Here is a 20700-nt window from a genome sequence, read left to right on the forward strand (position 1 = left end):
TATGGATTAAAAATAAATAAATAATAGGGGGAACAAATGTTAAAATAAATTTAAAGATAGAAATGCTGGTGCTCGGTGAGGGGGAGTAGTAGGGGGTATGGTATATACAAATTTTTTTCTTTTTTCTTTTTATTTCTTTTTCTGGATTGATGCAAATGTTCTGAGATGTGATCGTTGTGATGAATATACAACTATGTGATCATAACATGAGTTATTGTTTATATACCAAGAATGGAATGATCATATGGTAAGGATGTTAGTGTTTATATGTTGGTATGTTTAAAAAAATTAAAAAAGATACACATTGGCAGAATGGATTAAGAAACATAATCTAACTATATGCTGCTAACAAGAAACTCATCTTAGGCACAAGAATACAAATAGATTGAAAGTGAAAGGATGGAAAAAGATTTTCCATGTAAGTTGTAACCAAAAGAAAGCAGGAGTAAGCTATACTAATATTGGACAAAATAGACTTTAAATGTAATGACATCATAAGAGACAAAGAGGGACACTATATACTAATTAAAGGGTCAATTCACCAACAAGATATAACAATCATAAATGTTTATGCTCCGAATCAAGAAGCTCCAAAGTCCCTGAGACAGACATTGGCAAAACTGAAGGGAGTGATAGATGTTTCAACATAATAATAGGAGACTTCAATACATCACTCTCCTCTATAGACAGAACAACCAGACAGAAGATCAACAAGGAAATAGAGAAGTTAAAGAACTTGATAAATATATTAGACCTAATAGACATATATAGGTCATTGCACCCCAAAACACAAGGATATACATTCTTCTCTGGTGCTCATGAAACATTCTCTAGGATAAATTATATACTGGGGCACAAAATAGGTCTTTATAAATTTAAAAATATTGGAATTATTTAAAGCACTTTCTCTGATTACAATGGGATGAAGCTGGATCTCAGTAACCACCAAACAGCACACTCTGAAACAACCAGTGGGTCAAAGAAGAAATTGCTAGAGAAATCAGTAGCTATCTGGTGATGAATGAAAATGAGAATGCAACTTATCAGAACTTATGGGATGCAGCATCAGCTGTGCTGAGAGGGAAATTTATTGCCCGAAATGCCTATGTTAAAAAACAAGAGGGCAGGCCATGGTGGCTCAACAGGCAGAGTTCTCACCTGCTATGCCAAGACCCAGGTTCATTTCCCGGTGCCTGCCCATGCAAAAAAAAAAAAAAAAAAAGAAAGAGCAAAAATCAAGGACTTAACAGCAGCATACCTGGAGGAACTTGAGAAAAAAACAGCAAACTAACCCCAAAGCAAATAGAAGAAGAGAAATAACAAAAAATTAAAACAGAGATAAATGTCTGGGAACAAAAGAACAGTAGAGCAAATCAATAAAACCAAAAGTTGTTTCTTTGAGAAAATCAATAATGGGCCACTAGCAAGACTGACAAAGAAAAAAAGCTAGAGGATGCAAATCAACAAAATCAGAAATGACAAGGGGTACTTTACCACAGACCCTGAAGAAATTTAAAAAATCATAGAATACTATGAATAATTATACACCAATAAACAAGACAACTTAGATGAAGTAGACAAATTACTGGAAACACACAAACAAGCTACACTGACTCAGGAAGAAATAGAAGATCTCATCAAACCAATCACAAGCAAAGAGATTCAATCCGTCATCAAAAATTTTCCTACAAAGGAAAGCCCAGGGCCAGATGGCTTCACAGGGGAATTTTATCAGACATTCCAAAAAGAACTTAACACCAATCCTGCTCAAACTTTTCAAAAAATTTAAGGTAAAAAGGAACTCTACTTAACTCGTTTTATGAAGGTAATATCATTTTAGTATCAAAACTGGGTAAAGATGCTATAAGTAAGGAAAACTACAGGCCAATCTCCCTAATGAACATAGATACAACAATTCTCAATAAAATACGAGCAAATGAAATGCAATAACACATCAAAAGAATTATGTACCATGACCAAGTGGGGTTTATGCCAGGAATACAAGTATGGTTCAACACAAGAAAATCAATTAATGTAATACAGCACATTAACAAATCAAAAGGGAAAAATCACATGATCATCCTGATTGATGCTGAAAAAGCATTCGACAAAATTCAGTATCCATTTCTGACAAAACCATTCCAAAAGATAGGAATCAGAGTTAACTACCTCAATATGATAAAGGGAATATATGAAAAATCGATAGCCAGCATTGTATTCAATGGAGAGAGACTGAAAGCTTTCCCCCTAAAATGAGGAACAAGACAAGGATGCCCACTGTCACCACTATTATTCAGCATTGTGCCTGAAGTTCTTGCTAGAGCGATCAGGCAGGACAAAGAAATAAAAGGCTTCCAAATTGAAAAAGAAGTAAAATTCTTGTTATTTGCAGATGATATGATACTGTACTTGGAAGATCCTCTACAGCAGAGTTACTTGAGCTAATGAACAAATTCAGCAGGGTGGTAGGATATAAAATTAATGTGCAAAAATCAGTAACATTTCTATACATAAGCAATGACTTAGCTGAGGAGTCAGCTAAGGTAAAAATTCCATTCAAATAGCTACTAAAAGAATCAGGTACTTAGGAATGAACTTAACTAGGAACGGAAAGGACTTGTACACAGAAAACTACATAACATTGCTAAAAGAGACCAAAAAGAGATCTAAACAGGTGGAAAGACATTTCCTGCTCATGGATAGAAAGGCTAAATATAGGAAAGATGTCAGTTCTCCCCAAAATCATCTACAGACTCAACACAGTACCAATCAAAATTCCAATAACTGACTTTGAAGATTTGGAAAAGCTAACTACCAAATTCATCCGGAAGAGAAAGAGACCCCAAATAGTTAAAAGCATCCTAAAAAGGAAGAACGAAGTGGGAGGATTAACACTCCCTGACTTTAAAACCTATTATAAAGCCACAGTGGTCAAAACACCATGGTACTAGCACAAAGACAGAAGCATTGACCAATGGAATCAAATCGAGAATGCAGAAGTAGATGACAAATCTATGGTCAACTGATTTTTGGCAAGTCCCTCATATTCTCGGAACGGAAACAAAATAGTCTTTTCAATAATTGGGCATGGAAGAACTAGATATCAATAGCCAAAACAATTATAGAGGACCCCTATCTTACACCCTACACAAAAATTAACTCAAAGTGGATCAAACATGTAAACATAAGAACTAGCACCATAAAACTTCTAGAAGAAAATGTAGGGAAACATCTTCAAGACCTAGTAATAGGGCAGGCCATGGTGGCACAGCAGGCAGAATTCTTGCCTGCCATGTCAGAGACCTGGGTTTGATTCCCAGTGCCTGCCCATGCAAAAAAAAGACATAGTAATAGGAGGTAGCTTCCTAAACTTTACACCTAAAGCACAAGCAACAAAACAAAAAATAGATAAATGGAAATTCCTCAAAATCAAATGCTTCTGCGTCTCAAAAGACTTTGTCAAAAGGGAAGGAGGCAGGTGCGACAAAGGACGCTGCTGGGGGATGTCTGAAGTCTGACGGGGCCAGTGGGAAATCCACCTGCATCACAAAGACAAGGGGCATACCTGAACCAGAACTCTAGGTCGACTTCCGGAGAAGATGGCGGCTTAGTAAGACGCGTGGATCTTAGTTTCTCCTCCAGGACAGCTACTAGGGGAGTAGAAACGATACAGAACAGCTCCCAAAGCCACAACAGAGATAAAAAAGACAGCGTACCCCATCCTGGAACAGCTGGCTGGCTGAGAGAACCCGCTCTGGTGAGATCGCCGAGGGGCGCGGGCTTCACCGGGCGGGGCGGCAAGCGGCCGGAGTCACTCCCTTCCCCCTTCCCGGGCCAGCTGGGAGAATTGGACAGGCGGTCCCCTCAAACTGCGGCGGCTGGCGCCCACACCACGCGCGGCCCCCCGGACCAACTGAGAGAATTGGATCGGAAATCCCCAGGCCATGGAGAACGGTGACGGGGGCGGGCGCCTTCCAAACCCGTGACTCCCCGGGAACGTGCACTCTCCCGGGCGGGCCGCTGCGGCTGGCGCCCTCCTGCCACGCTTGGCGCCCCGGGCCGACTAGGAAATTCGGATGGGCGCTTTCCCGGGCTGCGGCGGCCAGCGACCCTCCCCGCGTTCGGACCCTGGGCCGGCTGGCACTCTTCCAAGCCGCTTCGGCTAGCGAACCTCCTGGACGGCGAGAGTTTTCCAAAGTTAAAGGACCCACAGCACCTTTTACTGGTGGGACCCACAGACAAATGTGTGCCACGAGCGCCACCTACTGGGCAGGATAAGAAAAACAGAACCCAGAGATTTCACAGAAAAATCTTACACCCTTGTTGGGTCTGACACCCAGGGAAATCTGACTAAATGCCCAGACGTCAGCAGCAGAAGATAACTGTCCACGCTCAGAAGATTGAGAATATGGCCCAGTCAAAGGAACAAACCAATAGTTCAAATGAGATACAAGAGCTGAGACAACTAATGCTGAATATACGAACAGAAATGGAAAACCTCTTCAAAAATGAAATTGATAAATTGAGGGAGGACATGAAGAGGACATGGGCTGAACATAAAGAAGAAATAGAAAAACTGAAAAAACAAATCACAGAACTTATGGAAGTGAAGGATAAAGTAGAAAAGATGGAAAAAAAAATGGATACCTACAATGATAGATTTAAAGAGACAGAAGATAGAATTAGTGATTTGGAGGATGGCACATCTGAATTCCAAAAAGAAACAGAAACTATCGGGAAAAGAATGGAAAAATTTGAACAGGGTATCAGGGAACTCAAGGACAATATGAACCGCACAAATATACGTGTTGTGGGTGTCTCAGAAGGAGAAGAGAAGGGAAAAGGAGGAGAAAAACTAATGGAAGAAATTATCACTGAAAATTTCCCAACTCTTATGAAAGACCTAAAATTACAGATCCAAGAAGTGCAGCGCACCGCAAAGAGATTAGACCCAAATAGGCGTTCTCCAAGACACTTACTAGTTAGAATGTCAGAGGTCAAAGAGAAAGAGAGGATCTTGAAAGCAGCAAGAGAAAAACAATCCATCACATACAAGGGAAACCCAATAAGACTATGTGTAGATTTCTCAGCAGAAACCATGGAAGCTAGAAGACAGTGGGATGATATATTTAAATTACTATAAGAGAAAAACTGCCAACCAAGACTCCTATATCCAGCAAAATTGTCCTTCAAAAATGAGGGGGAAATTAAAACATTCTCAGACAAAAAGTCACTGAGAGAATTTGTGACCAAGAGACCAGCTCTGCAAGAAATACTAAAGGGAGCACTAGAGTCAGATACAAAAAGACAGAAGAGAGAGGTATGGAGAAGAGTGTAGAAAGAAGGAAAATCAGATATGATATATATAATACAAAAGGCAAAATGGTAGAGGAAAATATTATCCAAACAGTAATAACACTAAATGTCAATGGACTGAATTCCCCAATCAAAAGACATAGATTGGCAGAATGGATTAAAAAACAGGATCCTTCTATATGTTGTCTACAGGAAACACATCTTAGACCCAAAGATAAACATAGGTTGAAAGTGAAAGGTTGGGAAAAGATATTTCATGCAAATAACAACCAGAAAAGAGCAGGAGTGGCTATACTAATATCCAACAAATTAGACTTCAAATGTAAAACAGTTAAAAGAGACAAAGAAGGACACTATATACTAATAAAAGGAACAATTAAACAAGAAGACATAACAATCATAAATATTTAAGCACCGAACCAGAATGCCCCAAAATATGTGAGGAATACACTGCAAACACTGAAAAGGGAAATAGACTCATATACCATAATAGTTGGAGACTTCAATTCACCACTCTCATCAATGGACAGAACATCTAGACAGAGGATCAATAAAGAAATAGAGAATCTGAATTTTACTATAAATGAGCTAGACTTAACAGACATTTATAGGACATTACATCCCACAACAGCAGGATACACCTTTCTTTCAAGTACTCATGGATCATTCTCAAAGATAGACTATATGCTGGGTCACAAAGCAAGTCTTAACAAATTTAAAAAGATTGAAATCATACACAACACTTTCTCGGATCATAAAGGAATGAAGTTGGAAATCAATAATAGGTGGAGTGCCAGAAAACTCACAAATACGTGGAGGCTCAACAACACACTCCTAAACAACGAGTGGGTCAAAGAAGAAATTGCTAGAGAAATTAGCAAATACCTCGAGGCGAATGAAAATGAAAACACAACATATCAAAACTTATGGGACACAGCAAAGGCAGTGCTAAGAGGGAAATTTATTGCCCTAAATGCCTATATCAGAAAAGAAGAAAAGGCAAAAATTCAGGAATTAACTGTCCATTTGGAAGAACTGGAGAAAGAACAGCAAACTAATCCCAAAGCAAGCAAAAGGAAAGAAATAACAAAGATTAGAGCAGAAATAAATGAAATTGAAAACATGAAAACAATAGAGAAAATCAATAAGGCCAGAAGTTGGTTCTATGAGAAAATCAATAAGATTGATGGGCCCTTAGCAAGATTGACAAAAAGAAGAAGAGAGAGGATGCAAATAAATAAGATCAGAAATGGAAGAGGAGACATAACTATTGACCTCACAGAAATAAAGGAGGTAATAACAGGATACTATGAACAACTTTATGCTAATAAATACAACAATTTAGATGAAATGGACGGGTTCCTGGAAAGACATGAACAACCAACTTTGACTCAAGAAGACATAGATGACCTCAACAAACCAATCACAAGTAAAGAAATTGAATCAGTCATTCAAAAGCTTCCTAAAAAGAAAAGTCCAGGACCAGACGGCTTCACATCTGAATTCTATCAAACATTCCAGAAAGAATTAGTACCAACTCTCCTCAAACTCTTCAAAAAAATCGAAATGGAGGGAAAACTACCTAATTCATTCTATGAAGCCAACATCACCCTCATACCAAAACCAGGCAAAGATATTACAAAAAAAGAAAACTACAGGCCAATCTCTCTAATGAATATAGATGCAAAAATCCTCAATAAAATTCTAGCAAATCGTATCCAACAACACATTAAAAGAATTATACATCATGACCAAGTAGGATTCATCCCAGGTATGCAAGGATGGTTCAACATAAGAAAATCAATTAATGTAATACACCATATCAACAAATCAAAGCAGAAAAATCACATGATCATCTCAATTGATGCAGAGAAGGCATTTGACAAGATACAACATCCTTTCCTGTTGAAAACACTTCAAAGGATAGGAATACAAGGGAACTTCCTTAAAATGATAGAGGGAATATATGAAAAACCCACAGCTAATATCATCCTCAATGGGGAAAAATTGAAAACTTTCCCCCTAAGATCAGGAACAAGACAAGGATGTCCACTATCACCACTATTATTCAACATTGTGTTGGAGGTTCTAGCCAGAGCAATTAGACAAGAAAAAGAAATACAAGGCATCAAAATAGGAAAGGAAGAAGTAAAACTGTCACTGTTTGCAGACGATATGATACTATACGTCGAAAACCCGGAAAAATCCACAACAAAACTACTAGAGCTAATAAATGAGTACAGCAAAGTAGCAGGTTACAAGATCAACATTCAAAAATCTGTAGCATTTCTATACACTAGCAATGAACAAGCGGAGGGGGAAATCAAGAAACGAATCCCATTTACAATTGCAACTAAAAGAATAAAATACCTAGGAATAAATTTAACTAAAGAGACAAAAAACCTATATAAAGAAAACTACGAAAAACTGCTAAAAGAAATCACAGAAGACCTAAATAGATGGAAGGGCATACCGTGTTCATGGATTAGAAGACTAAATATAATTAAGATGTCAATCCTACCTAAATTGATTTACAGATTCAATGCAATACCTATCAAAATCCCAACAACTTATTTTTCAGAATTAGAAAAACCAATAAGCAAATTTATCTGGAAGGGCAGGGTGCCCCGAATTGCTAAAAACATCTTGAGGAAAAAAAACGAAGCTGGAGGTCTTGCACTGCCTGACTTTAAGGCATATTATGAAGCCACAGTGGTCAAAACAGCATGGTATTGGCATAAAGATAGATATATCGACCAATGGAATCGAATAGAGTGCTCAGATATAGACCCTCTCATCTATGGACATTTGATCTTTGATAAGGCAGTCAAGCCAACTCACCTGGGACAGAACAGTCTCTTCAATAAATGGTGCCTAGAGAACTGGATATCCATATGCAAAAGAATGAAAGAAGACCCATATCTCACACCCTACACAAAAGTTAACTCAAAATGGATCAAAGATCTAAACATTAGGTCTAAGACCATAAAACAGTTAGAGGAAAATGTAGGGAGATATCTTATGAATCTTACAATTGGAGGCAGTTTTATGGACCTTAAACCTAAAGCAAGAGCACTGAAGAAGGAAATAAATAAATGGGAACTCCTCAAAATTAAACACTTTTGTGCATCAAAGAACTTCATCAAGAAAGTAGAAAGACAGCCTACACAATGGGAATCAATATTTGGAAACGACATATCAGATAAAGGTCTAGTATCCAGAATTTATAATGAGATTGTTCAACTCAACAACAAAAAGACAGCCAACCCAATTACAAAATGTGAAAAAGACTTGAATAGACACCTCTCAGAGGAGGAAATACAAATGGCCAAAAGGCACATGAAGAGATGCTCAATGTCCCTGGCCATTAGAGAATGCAAATCAAAACCACAATGAGATATCATCTCACACCCACCAGAATGGCCATTATCAACAAAACAGAAAATGACAAGTGCTGGAGAGGATGCGGTGAAAGAGGCACACTTATCCACTGTTGGTGGGAATGTCAAATGGTGCAACCGCTGTGAAAGGCAGTTTGGCGGTTCCTCAAAAAGCTGAATATAGAATTGCCATACGACCCAGCAATACCATTGCTGGGAATCTACTCAAAGGACTTAAGGGCAAAGACACAAACGGACATTTGCACACCAATGTTTATAGCAGCGTTATTTACAGTTGCAAAGAGATGGAAACAGCCAAAATGTCCATCAACAGACGAGTGGCTAAACAAACTGTGGTATATACATACGATGGAATATTATGCAGCTTTAAGGCAGGATAAACTTATGAAGCATGTAATAACATGGATGGACCTAGAGAACATTATGCTGAGTGAGTCTAGCCAAAAACTAAAAGACAAATACTGTATGGTCCCAATGATGTGAATCGACACTCGAGAATAAACTTGGAATATGTCATTGGTAACAGAGTTCAGCAGGAGTTAGAAACAGGGTAAGATAATGGGTAATTGAAGCTGATGGGATACAGACTGTGCAATAGGACTAGATACAAAAACTCAAAAATGGACAGCACAATAATACCTAATTGTAAAGTAATCGTGTTAAAACACTGATTGAAGCTGCATCCAAGCTATAGGTTTTTGTTTTGTTTTGTTTTGTTTTGTTTTGTTCTTACTATTATTACTTTTATTTTTTTTTCTCTATATTAACATTCGATATCTTTTTCGGTTATATTGCTAGTTCTTCTAAACCGATGCAAATGTACTAAGAAACGATGATCATGCATCTATGTGATGATGTTAAGAATTACTGATTGCATATGTAGAATGGTATGATTTCTAAAAAAAAAAAAAAAAAAATGGACAGCACAGTGCTACCTAATTGTAATGTAATTATGTTAAAACACTGAATGAAGCTGCATCTGAGCTATAGTTTTTTTTCTTATATATTTTTGTAATTTTTATTTTTATGTTATTTTTTCTCTATATTATCATTTTATTTCTTTTTCTGTTGTCTTGCTATTTCTTTTTCTAAATCGATGCATATGTACTAAGAAATGATCATACATCTATGTGATGATATTAAGAATTACTGATTGCATATGTAGAATGGAATGATTTCTAAATGTTGTGTTAGTTAATTTTTTTAATTAATAAAAAAAAAAAAGGGAAGGAGGCAGCCAACTCAATGTGAGAAAGTATTTGGAAATCATATATTGGACAAAGGTTTGATTTCCTGTATATATGAAGAAATCATACAACTCAACAACAAAAGAACAAACAACCCAACTATAAAATGGACTAAAGACATGATTAGGCATTTTTCTGAAGAGCAAATACAGATAGCTCAAAAGCACATGAAGAGATGCTCATTTTCATTGGCTAAGGGAAATGCAGATCAAGAATACAAAGAGATACCACCTCACACCTGTAAGAATGGCTGCTATTAAACAAACAGGAAACTATAAATATTGTAAAGATATGGAGAAACTGGGACACTAATGGAGTGCTGGTGGGAATATATAATGGTGCAGCCGCTATGGAAAACTGTTTGGCAGTTCCTTACAAAACTAAATATAAAGTTGCCCTATGACCCAACAATAGCATATTTGAAATATATTCAGAAGAACTGAAAGTAATGACACAGACATTTGCACACCGATGTTCATAGCAGCATTATTCGCAATCAGCAAGGGTGGAGACAAACCCAAATGCCCATCAACAGATGAGTAGATCAACAAAATGTGGTATATACATGCAATGGAATATTATGAAACAGTAAGACAGAGTGAGATCCTGAAGCATATGACAAGGGCCTTGAGGACATAATGCTGAGTGAAATTAACCAGACAAAAGGATAGATATCCTATGATTCCACTTTTGTGAGCAGCATAAAGGTATAATCAGAGGCTTATATACAGAATATAGGGGACTTAGAGATGCCTTGAAGCTATAGATGGGTGAATGGTTAGCTAATGAGGTTGAACTCCAATGTAAGGGAATAGATAGAAGTGAAGGTAGGTTCTCTCATGGGTCTATAAATAATATTACCATACTGAAGATGAACAAGATTGAAAGGGGTTGTATAGACCTGTGTTAGTTAGATTCAGTTGTCAACTTGGCCAGGTGAGCATACCTAGTCTTGTTGCTGCGGACATAAGCCAATGGTACGTGAACCTCATCTGTTGCCAATTACATCTGCGGTCAGCTAGGAGGCATGTCTGCTGCAGTGAGTGATGTTTGACTTAATTGGCTGGTGCTTAAATGAGAGATCACAACATAGCACTGTGAAGCAGCTCAGCATTCCTCATCTCAGCACTCGCAGCTCAGCCCAGGCCTTTGGAGATGCAGAAAGAAGTCACCCCGGGGAAAGTTGTTGGAACCCAGGGGCCTGGAGAGAAGACCAGCAGAGACCATTTTGTGCCTTCCACGTAAGAAAGAACCTCAGTGGAAAGTTAGCTGCCTTTCCTCTGAAGAACCAAAAATAAATCCCCTTTTATTAAAAGCCAATCTGTCTCTGGTGGTTGCTTTCCGGCAGCTAGCAAACTAGAACAAGACCTATGTGTCCCACTGATAACTAGAAATATGAATTAGTTCTTGCAAGAATTACTTCAAAAGATATGATTCTTGAACAAGGAGTGTTTAACTGCAGGGTACAAGGGGAAACCTGCTGTTGCATGCTGTGAGCTCTGTTCAAAAGAAACCATCAGCAACAACAAAGGTAAATAATGGAGGGAGGGATAAGAGTTAAGAGGAGGTTTAGATTTCCTATTTGGCTAGGGTGTGTTTGTTGGTTTTCTTTCTCTTGGGAGCAATAAAATGATCTAAAATTGAGAATGTTGATGGACTGTGGACTTTGGACTCTCTACATGACGCCCAATGAATGCAGATGGCTGAAGGATGCACTGATTGAGAAGTAGATTGGTGAATGATGGTGTATACTTATGAACAAAGCTTGTGCTGCTACAAAAAGAACAAAGTCGTGAGGCATACAACGATGTGAATGAATATTTGGGACATTTGGTGAGACAAAATAAGCCAGAAACAAAACAACAAGAATGGTATGGTCACCTTTAGAAAATGCTTATAAGAAAACAGGGGCCTAGACTATAAGCTTTTATAGGAGACACATGAAGTCTGGAAGGGTGATTATTATTTCCAGATTTTGAGAGGTTGTTCTTTATATATAACCTGATATTTAGAAATAAGGTTGAAGCTGAACAGGTTAGGATTAAAGTAATTCAGAACATAGAGGTAAGGAAGATATTGTCTATGTTTTAGAACCACACATACTCTTTGAGACCAGTGGAAGAAAGTTTTATCTGGTCTGGAACTGAAATCTTCTGTAGTGCATAATCTAATTCAACCTATCTGTATAGCTCATTTGAACAACTGAAACACAGGAAGCACAGAATAAGAAAGAGGTCCTTTAATCCTTTATGGATTATTATAATGCCTGGATACATCCTTGAGTATATTAAGCACATAATCAAAAAGTATTGGCAAAGTCCACTGAGGGATGGGACAAAGAATATGGAACTATTAAACTTTACCATCAGGGAATCCCCTGATACTGTGTCAAACTTTAGGGACACCCAAATCAATAGGTCATGTCCTCAATCATGAGGCTTACTCTTGTGAAATTTGCGTAGGTAGTGGAGAAGCTTAGACTACCTATAGGTATGCCTAAGAGTTACTTCTGGAGGACTTCTTTTGTTGCTCAGATGTGGCCTCACTCTCTCTAAGCCCAACTCTGCAAGTGATATCATTGTCCTCCCCCCTACGTGGGACAAGACATCCAGGGGTGAAAGTCTCCCTGACAACTTGGGAGAGGACTCCCAGGGATGAATCCAGCCCTGGCACCATGGGATCAACAATTCCATCTTTACCAAAAGGGGGAAAAGAAGTGTAACTAATAAAGTATCAGTGGCAGAGAGAGTGGCAATATATAAGATTCCACAAGGGTTCCATGCGCTAGGATAACTTTCCAGAAACCCACAATCTTCAGATGGGTTTCTGGTCCAGATAAGTCTTGAAACCTAGCCCAGCCTCTCCAGAACATCAGATAGTTCCATCTCCCTACCCCATATTAGTGACAGACCCTTCCAATATGAAAAATTTAGAAAACACACCTCTAAAGAGAAGGATGGAAAGATCAAAAGTGATTGTGGAGTTGTGCAGAGAAGATAGAATGTAACAAATGAATATGAATGCTGAATCATTAAATTGATATTTCTTTTAGTGTCCAGTATTTAGAACAGCTAGAAGTAAAAACCTGAAATTGTGGAACTAGAACCCATGTCAAACTCTGAAATATGTTTTATAACTAATTCTGTAGTATTGTGCTTTGAAATTTATAGCTTTTTTGTATATGTGTTATTGTTCACAAAAAAAAAAGAAGGAAAAAAGTCAACTGTGATGATAATAAACATTTAAGCCTTCTAGCATCCTATGTTCTGGAGCAGCTAGAAGGAAAAATCTGAGAGGATCATATGGTAGCCCATGACAAACTCTGGGATCTGTCCTCTAACTGCTTGTTGAAGAGTGCTTTGAAAACTGTTGCTTTTTTTTTTTTTTTTTACTTTGCTTTGTATATATGTTATATACAATAAAAAAGTAAAAAAAAAAAAAAGAAGGAGCTTAAATCAAAGACCTAAGTGCACACTTCTAAGAATTAGAAGAACATCAAACTAATCCCAAAGCATACAGAAGGAAAGAAATAACAAAGATTAGAGCAGAAATAAATGAAATTGAGAATTATAAAAACAAAGAGAGAATTAGCAGAAACTAAGATTTGGTTCTTTGAGAGGATCAGTAAAATTGACATACCCTTAGCTAGACTGACAAAGAAAAAAAGAGAGAAGATGCAAATAAAGAAAATCAGAAGCAAGAGGGGGGTCTTTACTATTGACCCCACAGAAATAAAAAGGATCATAAGAGACTATGAGTAACTATATGCCAACAAACTAGACAACTTAGATGAAATGGACAAATTCCTAGAAACATGAACAACCTACACTGACTCTAGAAGAAATAGAAGATGACAACAGAGATTAATTAGTCATCAAAAACCTCCTGATAAAGAAAAGCCCAATACCAGATGTCTTCATAGGTGAATTCTACCTGTCATTCCGAGAAGAATTAATACCGATTCTGCTCAAACTCTCCCAAAAAATTGAAGAGGGGAAAACACTACCTAACTCATTCTATGAAACCAACATCACCCTGATACCAAAGCCAGGTAAAGATACTTTTCAGGAAAAGAAAATTACAGAACTGTTTCTTTAATGAATATAGATGCAAATATCCTCAACAAAATCCAATCTAACAGCACATTAAAAGAATTATACACCATGAGCAAGTGGGTTTTATCCCCAGGTATGCAAGGATGGTTCAACACAAGAAAATCAATAAATGTAATATACCACATTAGCAAATTAAATGGGGAATAAAATCACACGATCATCTTGATTGATGCAGAAAAAGCATTTCACAAAATCCAGAATTATTTCTTCACTTTGAAAGATAGGAATAGAAAGAAACTTCTTCAATTTGATATAAGGTATATATGAAAAAATTCAGAGCTATTATATTAAATGGTAAAAGACTGAAAACTTTCCTTCCAAGATCTGATACAAGACAAGAATGCCCACTGTCACCACTGTTATTCAATATTGTGTTAATTCTAGCTAGAGCAGTGTGCAAGAAAAAGAAATAAAAAGCATCTAAATTGGAAAAAATGAAGTAAAACTTTCACTATTTGCAGATGATGTGATTCTATATAGAGAAAGTCTCTAAAAATCCACAACCAAGCTGCTAAGGCTAATAAATGAGTTCAGCAAATGTGAAGGGATATAAGCTCAACATGCAAATATCATTAGTGTTTCTATACATTAGTAATGAGCAATCTGAGGAGGAAATGAAGAAAAAATTCCATTTACAATAGCAACTAAAAGAATAAAATATCTAGGACTGAATATAACCAAGGTTGTAAAGGACTTGTACAGAGAAAGCTACTAAAAGAAATCAAAGACAGCCTAAAGAAATGGAAGGGCATTCTGTGTTCATGGATTTTTAGACTAAATACCATTAAGATGTCAATTCTAGGTGTTGCAGCTCTTTTAGAATTTGTCTAGTAGGTTTTCTGGCTTTAGCCGGAAAACCCTCATTTAAAAAAAAAAAAAAAAAAAAAGATGTCAATTCTACCCAAATTGATATACATATTCAACACAATTCCAATCAAAATTCTAACAACCTACTTTGCAGAAATGGAAAAGCCAATAATCAGATTTATTTGGAAGTGAAAGGGGCCCTGAATAGCCAAAAACATGTTGATAAAGAATGAAGTTGGTGAGGGGTGCAATGGTAACTCAATGGCAGAATTCTCACTTGCCGTGCCAGAGACCTGGGCTCAATTCCCAATGCCTGTCCATGTAAAAAAAAAAAAGAAGTTGGAAGGCTCACACTTCCTGACTTTAAAGCATATTACAGAGTTACAGTGGGCAAAACAGCATGGTACTGGCATAAAGTTAGATGTATTGACTGATGGAATCTAATCAAAAGTTAGGAATAGACCCTCACGTCTATAGCCAATTGATTTTTGACAAGGCTGCCAAGTCCACACAACTAGGACAGAATTGTCTCTTCTAGAAATGATGCTGGGAAGAATTGGATATCCATATGCATAAGAATGAAAATGGGCCACTATCTCATACCTTATAGAAATATTTACTCAAAATGGGTCAAATACTTAAATAGAAGAACCAGGACCATAAAAATTTCTAGAAGAAAATATAGTGTAGCATCATCAAGATCTTCTGGTAGGCAGTGGTTTCTTAGACCTTACACCCAAAACATAGACTTTGGATTTAAATGGGACCTCCTTGAAACTGATCTCTCGCCTCCCTCACCTCTACCTTTGCAAGAGTACCCACATGTCCTCTTACATGTGTTCTCAATAAATTTTCTACGTGCTTACTCTTAAAAAAATTAAAAACTTTTGTGCTTTAAAGGATTTTGTCAAGACAGTGTAAAAGCAGCCTACTCAATGGGAGAAAATATTTGGAAACCATATATGTAATTAGTGTTTAATATCCAGAATATATTTCAAGAAATCCTGCAACTCAACGATAAAAAAACAACCCAATTAAAAAATGGCCAAAAGACTTGAATAGACGTTTTTCCACAAAGCACATGGAAAGATGATCAACATCACTAGCATTAGGGAAATGCAATTCAAAACCACAATGAGTTATCATTTCACATGTGTTAGCATGGCTACTATTAAAAAAACAAAACTGCAAGTGTTGGAGAGAATGTGGAGAAATAGGAATACTCATTCACTGCTGTTGTGAAGGTAAAGTGGTGCAGCTGCTGTGGGAGACCATTTGGCAGTTCCTCAGGAAGCTAAGTATAGAATTGCCTGTGATCTGGCCATCCTGCTACTAGGTGTACAAAGAAAAACTGAAAGCAGGAAACTGAACAAACATTTGTACACCATTGTTCATAGCAGCATTATTCCCAATTACCAAATGATGGAATCAACCCAAATGCCCATAAACAGATGAATGGACAAACAAAATGTGGTATATACTTACAATAGAATGTTATTCAGCTCTAAGAAGGAAAGAAGTCCTGATGCATACAACAACATGAATGAATCTTGAGGATATTATGTTGCGTGAAATAAACCAGACACAAAAAGACAAATAATATATAATCTCACTGATATGAAATAATTATAATAAGCAAATTCATAAGAGTTAGAATCTATAGATTGGGGGTAGAAAATTGGGAGCTGATGCTTAGTTTTTGCAGAATCTCTAGTTAGAGTGAGTATAAATATTTGGAAATGGATACTTGTGATGGCAGTAGCACATTATTGTGAGTGTAATTAACAGTGCTTAATTATGTGTGTGAATGAGGTTGAAAGGGTAAGTTTTGGGTCATGTATATCATTTGAAGAAAAGAAAATTAAATATAAGATAGTCTTTTCATTAATTATAACAAATATATGTCACTATTACATGGTGTTAATAATATGGTGGTGTTTGGGGAAAAAAATCCACCTAATGCAAACTTTGGGCTATTGTTATTGGTAATATTTTATTGTTCTTTCATCAATTGTAACAAAAGTGCCACACCAGTGCAAAGTGACAATAGGGAGGTGTGCTGGTTTGAAAGGATTATGTCTCCTAGAAAAGCCATGTTTTAATCCCAATCCCATTTTGTAAAGGCAGCCATTTCTTCTAATCCCCATTCAGTACTGTATGTTTGAAACTTTAATTAGATCATCTCCCTGGAGATGTGACTCAGTCAGGAGTGGTTGTTAAGCTGGATTAGGTGGAGACATATCTCCACCCATTCTAGGTGGGTCTTGATTACTTTACTGGAATCCTATTAAAGGAAGATTCGAAGAGCGCAGAGAAAAACGTCAGAGCCACGAGAAAGCCACAACAGAGAATGCCGCAGAACCACGAAGTAGAGAGTCTACCAGCCAGTGACTTTTGGAGATGAAGAAAAATGCCTCCTGGGGAGCTGGAGAGGAAGCTAGCAGATAATGCCATGTTCGCCATGTGCCCTTCCAACTGAGAGAGAAACCCTGACCATGTTTGCCATGTGTCTTTCCACTTGAGACAGAAACCCTGAACGTCATCGGCCTTCTTGAATCCAGGTATCTTTACCTGGATGCCTGAGGTTGGACATTTCTATAGACTTGTTTTAATTGGGACATTTTCTCGGCCTTGAAACTGTAAACTAGCAACTTACTAAATTCCCCTTTTTAAGAGCCATTCCATTTCTGGTATATTGCTTTCTGGCAGCTAGCAAACTAGAGCAGGAGGTGTATGGGAATCTGTATCTTTTACATGACTTTTATGTAAACTGATAACTTCTCTAATTAAAAATAATAATTTTTTTAAAAATTATGCTAAATGAAAGAAGCCAGACATCAAGTTCCACATATGGTATAATTCCATTTGTGTAAAATATAAATGTAAATAAATTTATAGAGACAGAATTAAATGAGTGGTTATGTAGGGCTGGAGGATAGAGGCATTAAGAGGTGACTGCTAAGGGATATGGATTTTCCATTTTGGAGTAATGAAAATGTTCTAAGATTGATTGTCTATGATTGTACTAAAAACCATTAATTGAACACCATGGATAATGGATTGTACGGTGTGTGAATATATTTCAGTAAAACTACTTTAAAAAAAGTACCCATACAGGCATTAGCAGGATTCATCATTGTATTGCTGGTGAGATAAATGTACTTTTCATTGTACGTTGAAAAATGCACATAAATATAAAGGAGGAATTTGAAGAAAGAACGAAAATAGGGCAGTTCTTCAGAAATTACAAACAGTTAGACTTCCCTGGAAAGCTTGCAGATAGGGCCTGAACTTTCTCTCTGAGAGGGCATTCCCAAGTGCTTTCTCAAAGCTTCTGTCCAGGCAGGCCTGGAGCACATTGCATGGGATTGTGGGCTGAGGGTCACAGCGGCCTTGGAGGCAGGAAGGTGGCTCACAAGGAGTTCTTTCCAGAACCAACTTTTCTGCTTTTCACCTCCGTCTCCTCACCTCTTTTCCCTAAATGAACACTGGACATCTGGTATGTGGGTGCCAGGCCATCGGAATGAATACCCAGCCCTTCCCCTCAGGGAGTAGGATTGGCAGAGAAGTAGATGAAAAGATACAGTCAGGTCCCCGAGAGGAACATCAAGACCAACTGAGGTCATGGAGGGGAACACAGCCTGGGAATGTTCTTGGATGCAAGAAAGGAAAAAAAACCTAACCTAGTAAGGGCTTGCAGCTTCCATTTTCCCATATGCCATATGTAGGAAGTTCCAGGTTGGTACAGCAAAATAGATTCGTCATCAAGGACCCAGATTCACTCTGTCAATTCATTCTTTTCTTTTCTTTTTTTTTATTTCTAAAGTTTTCATTTATTTAGAATTTCTTCATAAAACCCACAGTCTAAAGGGATCAAATATTAGATCCAGTATTTCATACTCTTAAATCAACCCCTTTGTCTCCGTACATACATTTGCAGAATATGGGCATGTTTGTTTATTAGTTATATCCATGTTCTCAGAAATGAACGAGAACTTGACCTTCCACCAAGCAGAGATTGCTCTCATCAGTGACATGACACACCTGTCAAGGATTTCTCTTCCTCATCACAGCCCCTCTTTGAATGTGGCCTCAGCTGTGATACCAGTGTTCATATTAATCCCATCTGTAGGGGTCAGGTATACAGTGGCTGCCTCTGACCCACTCATGAGAAACAGACAACTGGGAATTGGGAGGACTGTGTGAAGGTGGAGGTGAGTCATCTGGCAATGAGACAGCTATAATCATAGAAGATGACACCCCCTCCCAGAGGGCGACATTGGTAAATATAGGTAAGGGGTCTCAGACCTCAGGGGAACATCTCAGATGGTATCCATATAGAATTGTCATATAGTTTGGCCCACAGTTAGGACAATTTGTTTCGGTTTATAGAAGGCCATGGGATAGCAGCCCAAATAAATAAATTTAAGGAACATGACATAAAGGGTAAATGGCTTGGAGGAGAAGCTTTAAGGGAGTGGCTTACTCACTCTTCTTTCCTATAACTCTTGCCTATACTTACTTCCACAGTGGCATCCTCTGGAATTAACGTTACTGAAGTCTGAACTCCTGGTAGTAGTAGGGTATGGCTATTTAAACTACCCGACTTTAACATCACCAGAGAAAAACCTTTCAAGTAAATCCAGCATATTCAATGTCAATTCATTCTTGATCCTTGGTGGACAGTTTTAATCTTCATGCCGATCACCTCACGGTTGCAATTAATTATTGTACATTAGGTCCTCACGATAGAATACCCAGGCAGGAGGAAGTGAGGAGAGAGACTCACTGGCCCCACCTAGCACTTTTATAAAGGAAGGAGACATTCTCTCCCTGAAGCCCCCTGGCAGATCTGGGTCACAAGGCCGGGAAATGATTACTAGCACAGGGGAGGAGGGCTGCCGTGATTGGCTAGACCCTTGTGGACCCATGCAGCCTCTGAGCGAGCACAGGGCGTTAGGGAGGCAGCAACAGGAAAGGAGTTTATATCCATAGCATTGAGCAGAAAGGTGACATCATTTTGGTTATTAGAACGATCATTCTGGACACACTGGGGAGGGTGTGATGTCAGTGAGGAGGTTGTGTTGTACTCTGGGTAAAGAATGGGGAGGGCCTGTTGCATTGTGGGTACAGAGGGGGTGCCGATTTGAGGCCCACAGTGGAGTTGTAGGGGATGGGGTAGAAGGATCCTGAATCACCCAGGGCAAGTCAAAAGATTGTGGAACCTCTTGAAGGTAGGAATGCAGAGAAAAAAGCAGGCCTAGGGGAGGGGGTAGTGTGGGGATTGTGAGCCTACCGACTGGAGGTTCTCGTGGGCATTCTGGGGATTGGGTGGGGCATGGGAGTATTCCCATCTGGGGCTCTGGAGAGAGACTCGGACAGCAGTATGGCAGTCGGTATAAGTGCCCCCATTCTGAAATGGAGAGGTGAGCCTCTGCCTCATCCTGGCAGTCCTTCCTTCTCGGGGCTACTCTGTGGACTTTGGGGCAGTGCTCTGGGAGATGGAAAGGTAGAGAAGCTGGTGCTATTAGTGTTTCTCAGACATGGTTGCTGCAGGAGTTTATTACAAAATAAGTCCTGGTGCATGTGAGCACCCAAACATTTCATCCTCTCCTATGTCCACAGGTTTGTGCCAGTGAGTTCAAAGAATTTGTGGTGAAGCTTAAAGAAAAGTTCAGTTCAGCCCTAAGGAATCCTAACCTTGAAATCCCAGACACACTCCAGGAGCTATTTGCCAGGTAAGATTCTTCTGGAATGGTCTGTGTGGTCCCCTCAGGGAAAGAGAAGAAATACAGCTGGCCAGAGGCCACCATG

The 20700-nt window shown here is 38.3% G+C and overlaps 1 protein-coding gene and 1 non-coding gene across 4 annotated transcripts in view; both read left to right on the forward strand.

Annotated features, from left to right (window-relative positions):
* Positions 1–20700, forward strand: part of GTF3C1 (general transcription factor IIIC subunit 1) — a 114266-nt gene that overhangs the window by 75620 nt on the left and 17946 nt on the right. For all 3 annotated transcript variants that reach the window (XM_077141450.1, XM_077141451.1, XM_077141452.1), the window contains one exon: positions 20512–20624. In XM_077141450.1, the coding sequence (XP_076997565.1) occupies positions 20512–20624 (113 nt within the window). The remainder of the gene's footprint in view (positions 1–20511; positions 20625–20700) is intronic.
* Positions 14880–14941, forward strand: LOC143667842 (U7 small nuclear RNA). The gene has a single exon (XR_013168152.1). It is a non-coding gene; the product is annotated as a U7 small nuclear RNA (small nuclear RNA).

Source organism: Tamandua tetradactyla, chromosome 23 (assembly GCF_023851605.1).
Source record: "Tamandua tetradactyla isolate mTamTet1 chromosome 23, mTamTet1.pri, whole genome shotgun sequence".
Lineage (NCBI taxonomy): Eukaryota > Metazoa > Chordata > Mammalia > Pilosa > Myrmecophagidae > Tamandua > Tamandua tetradactyla.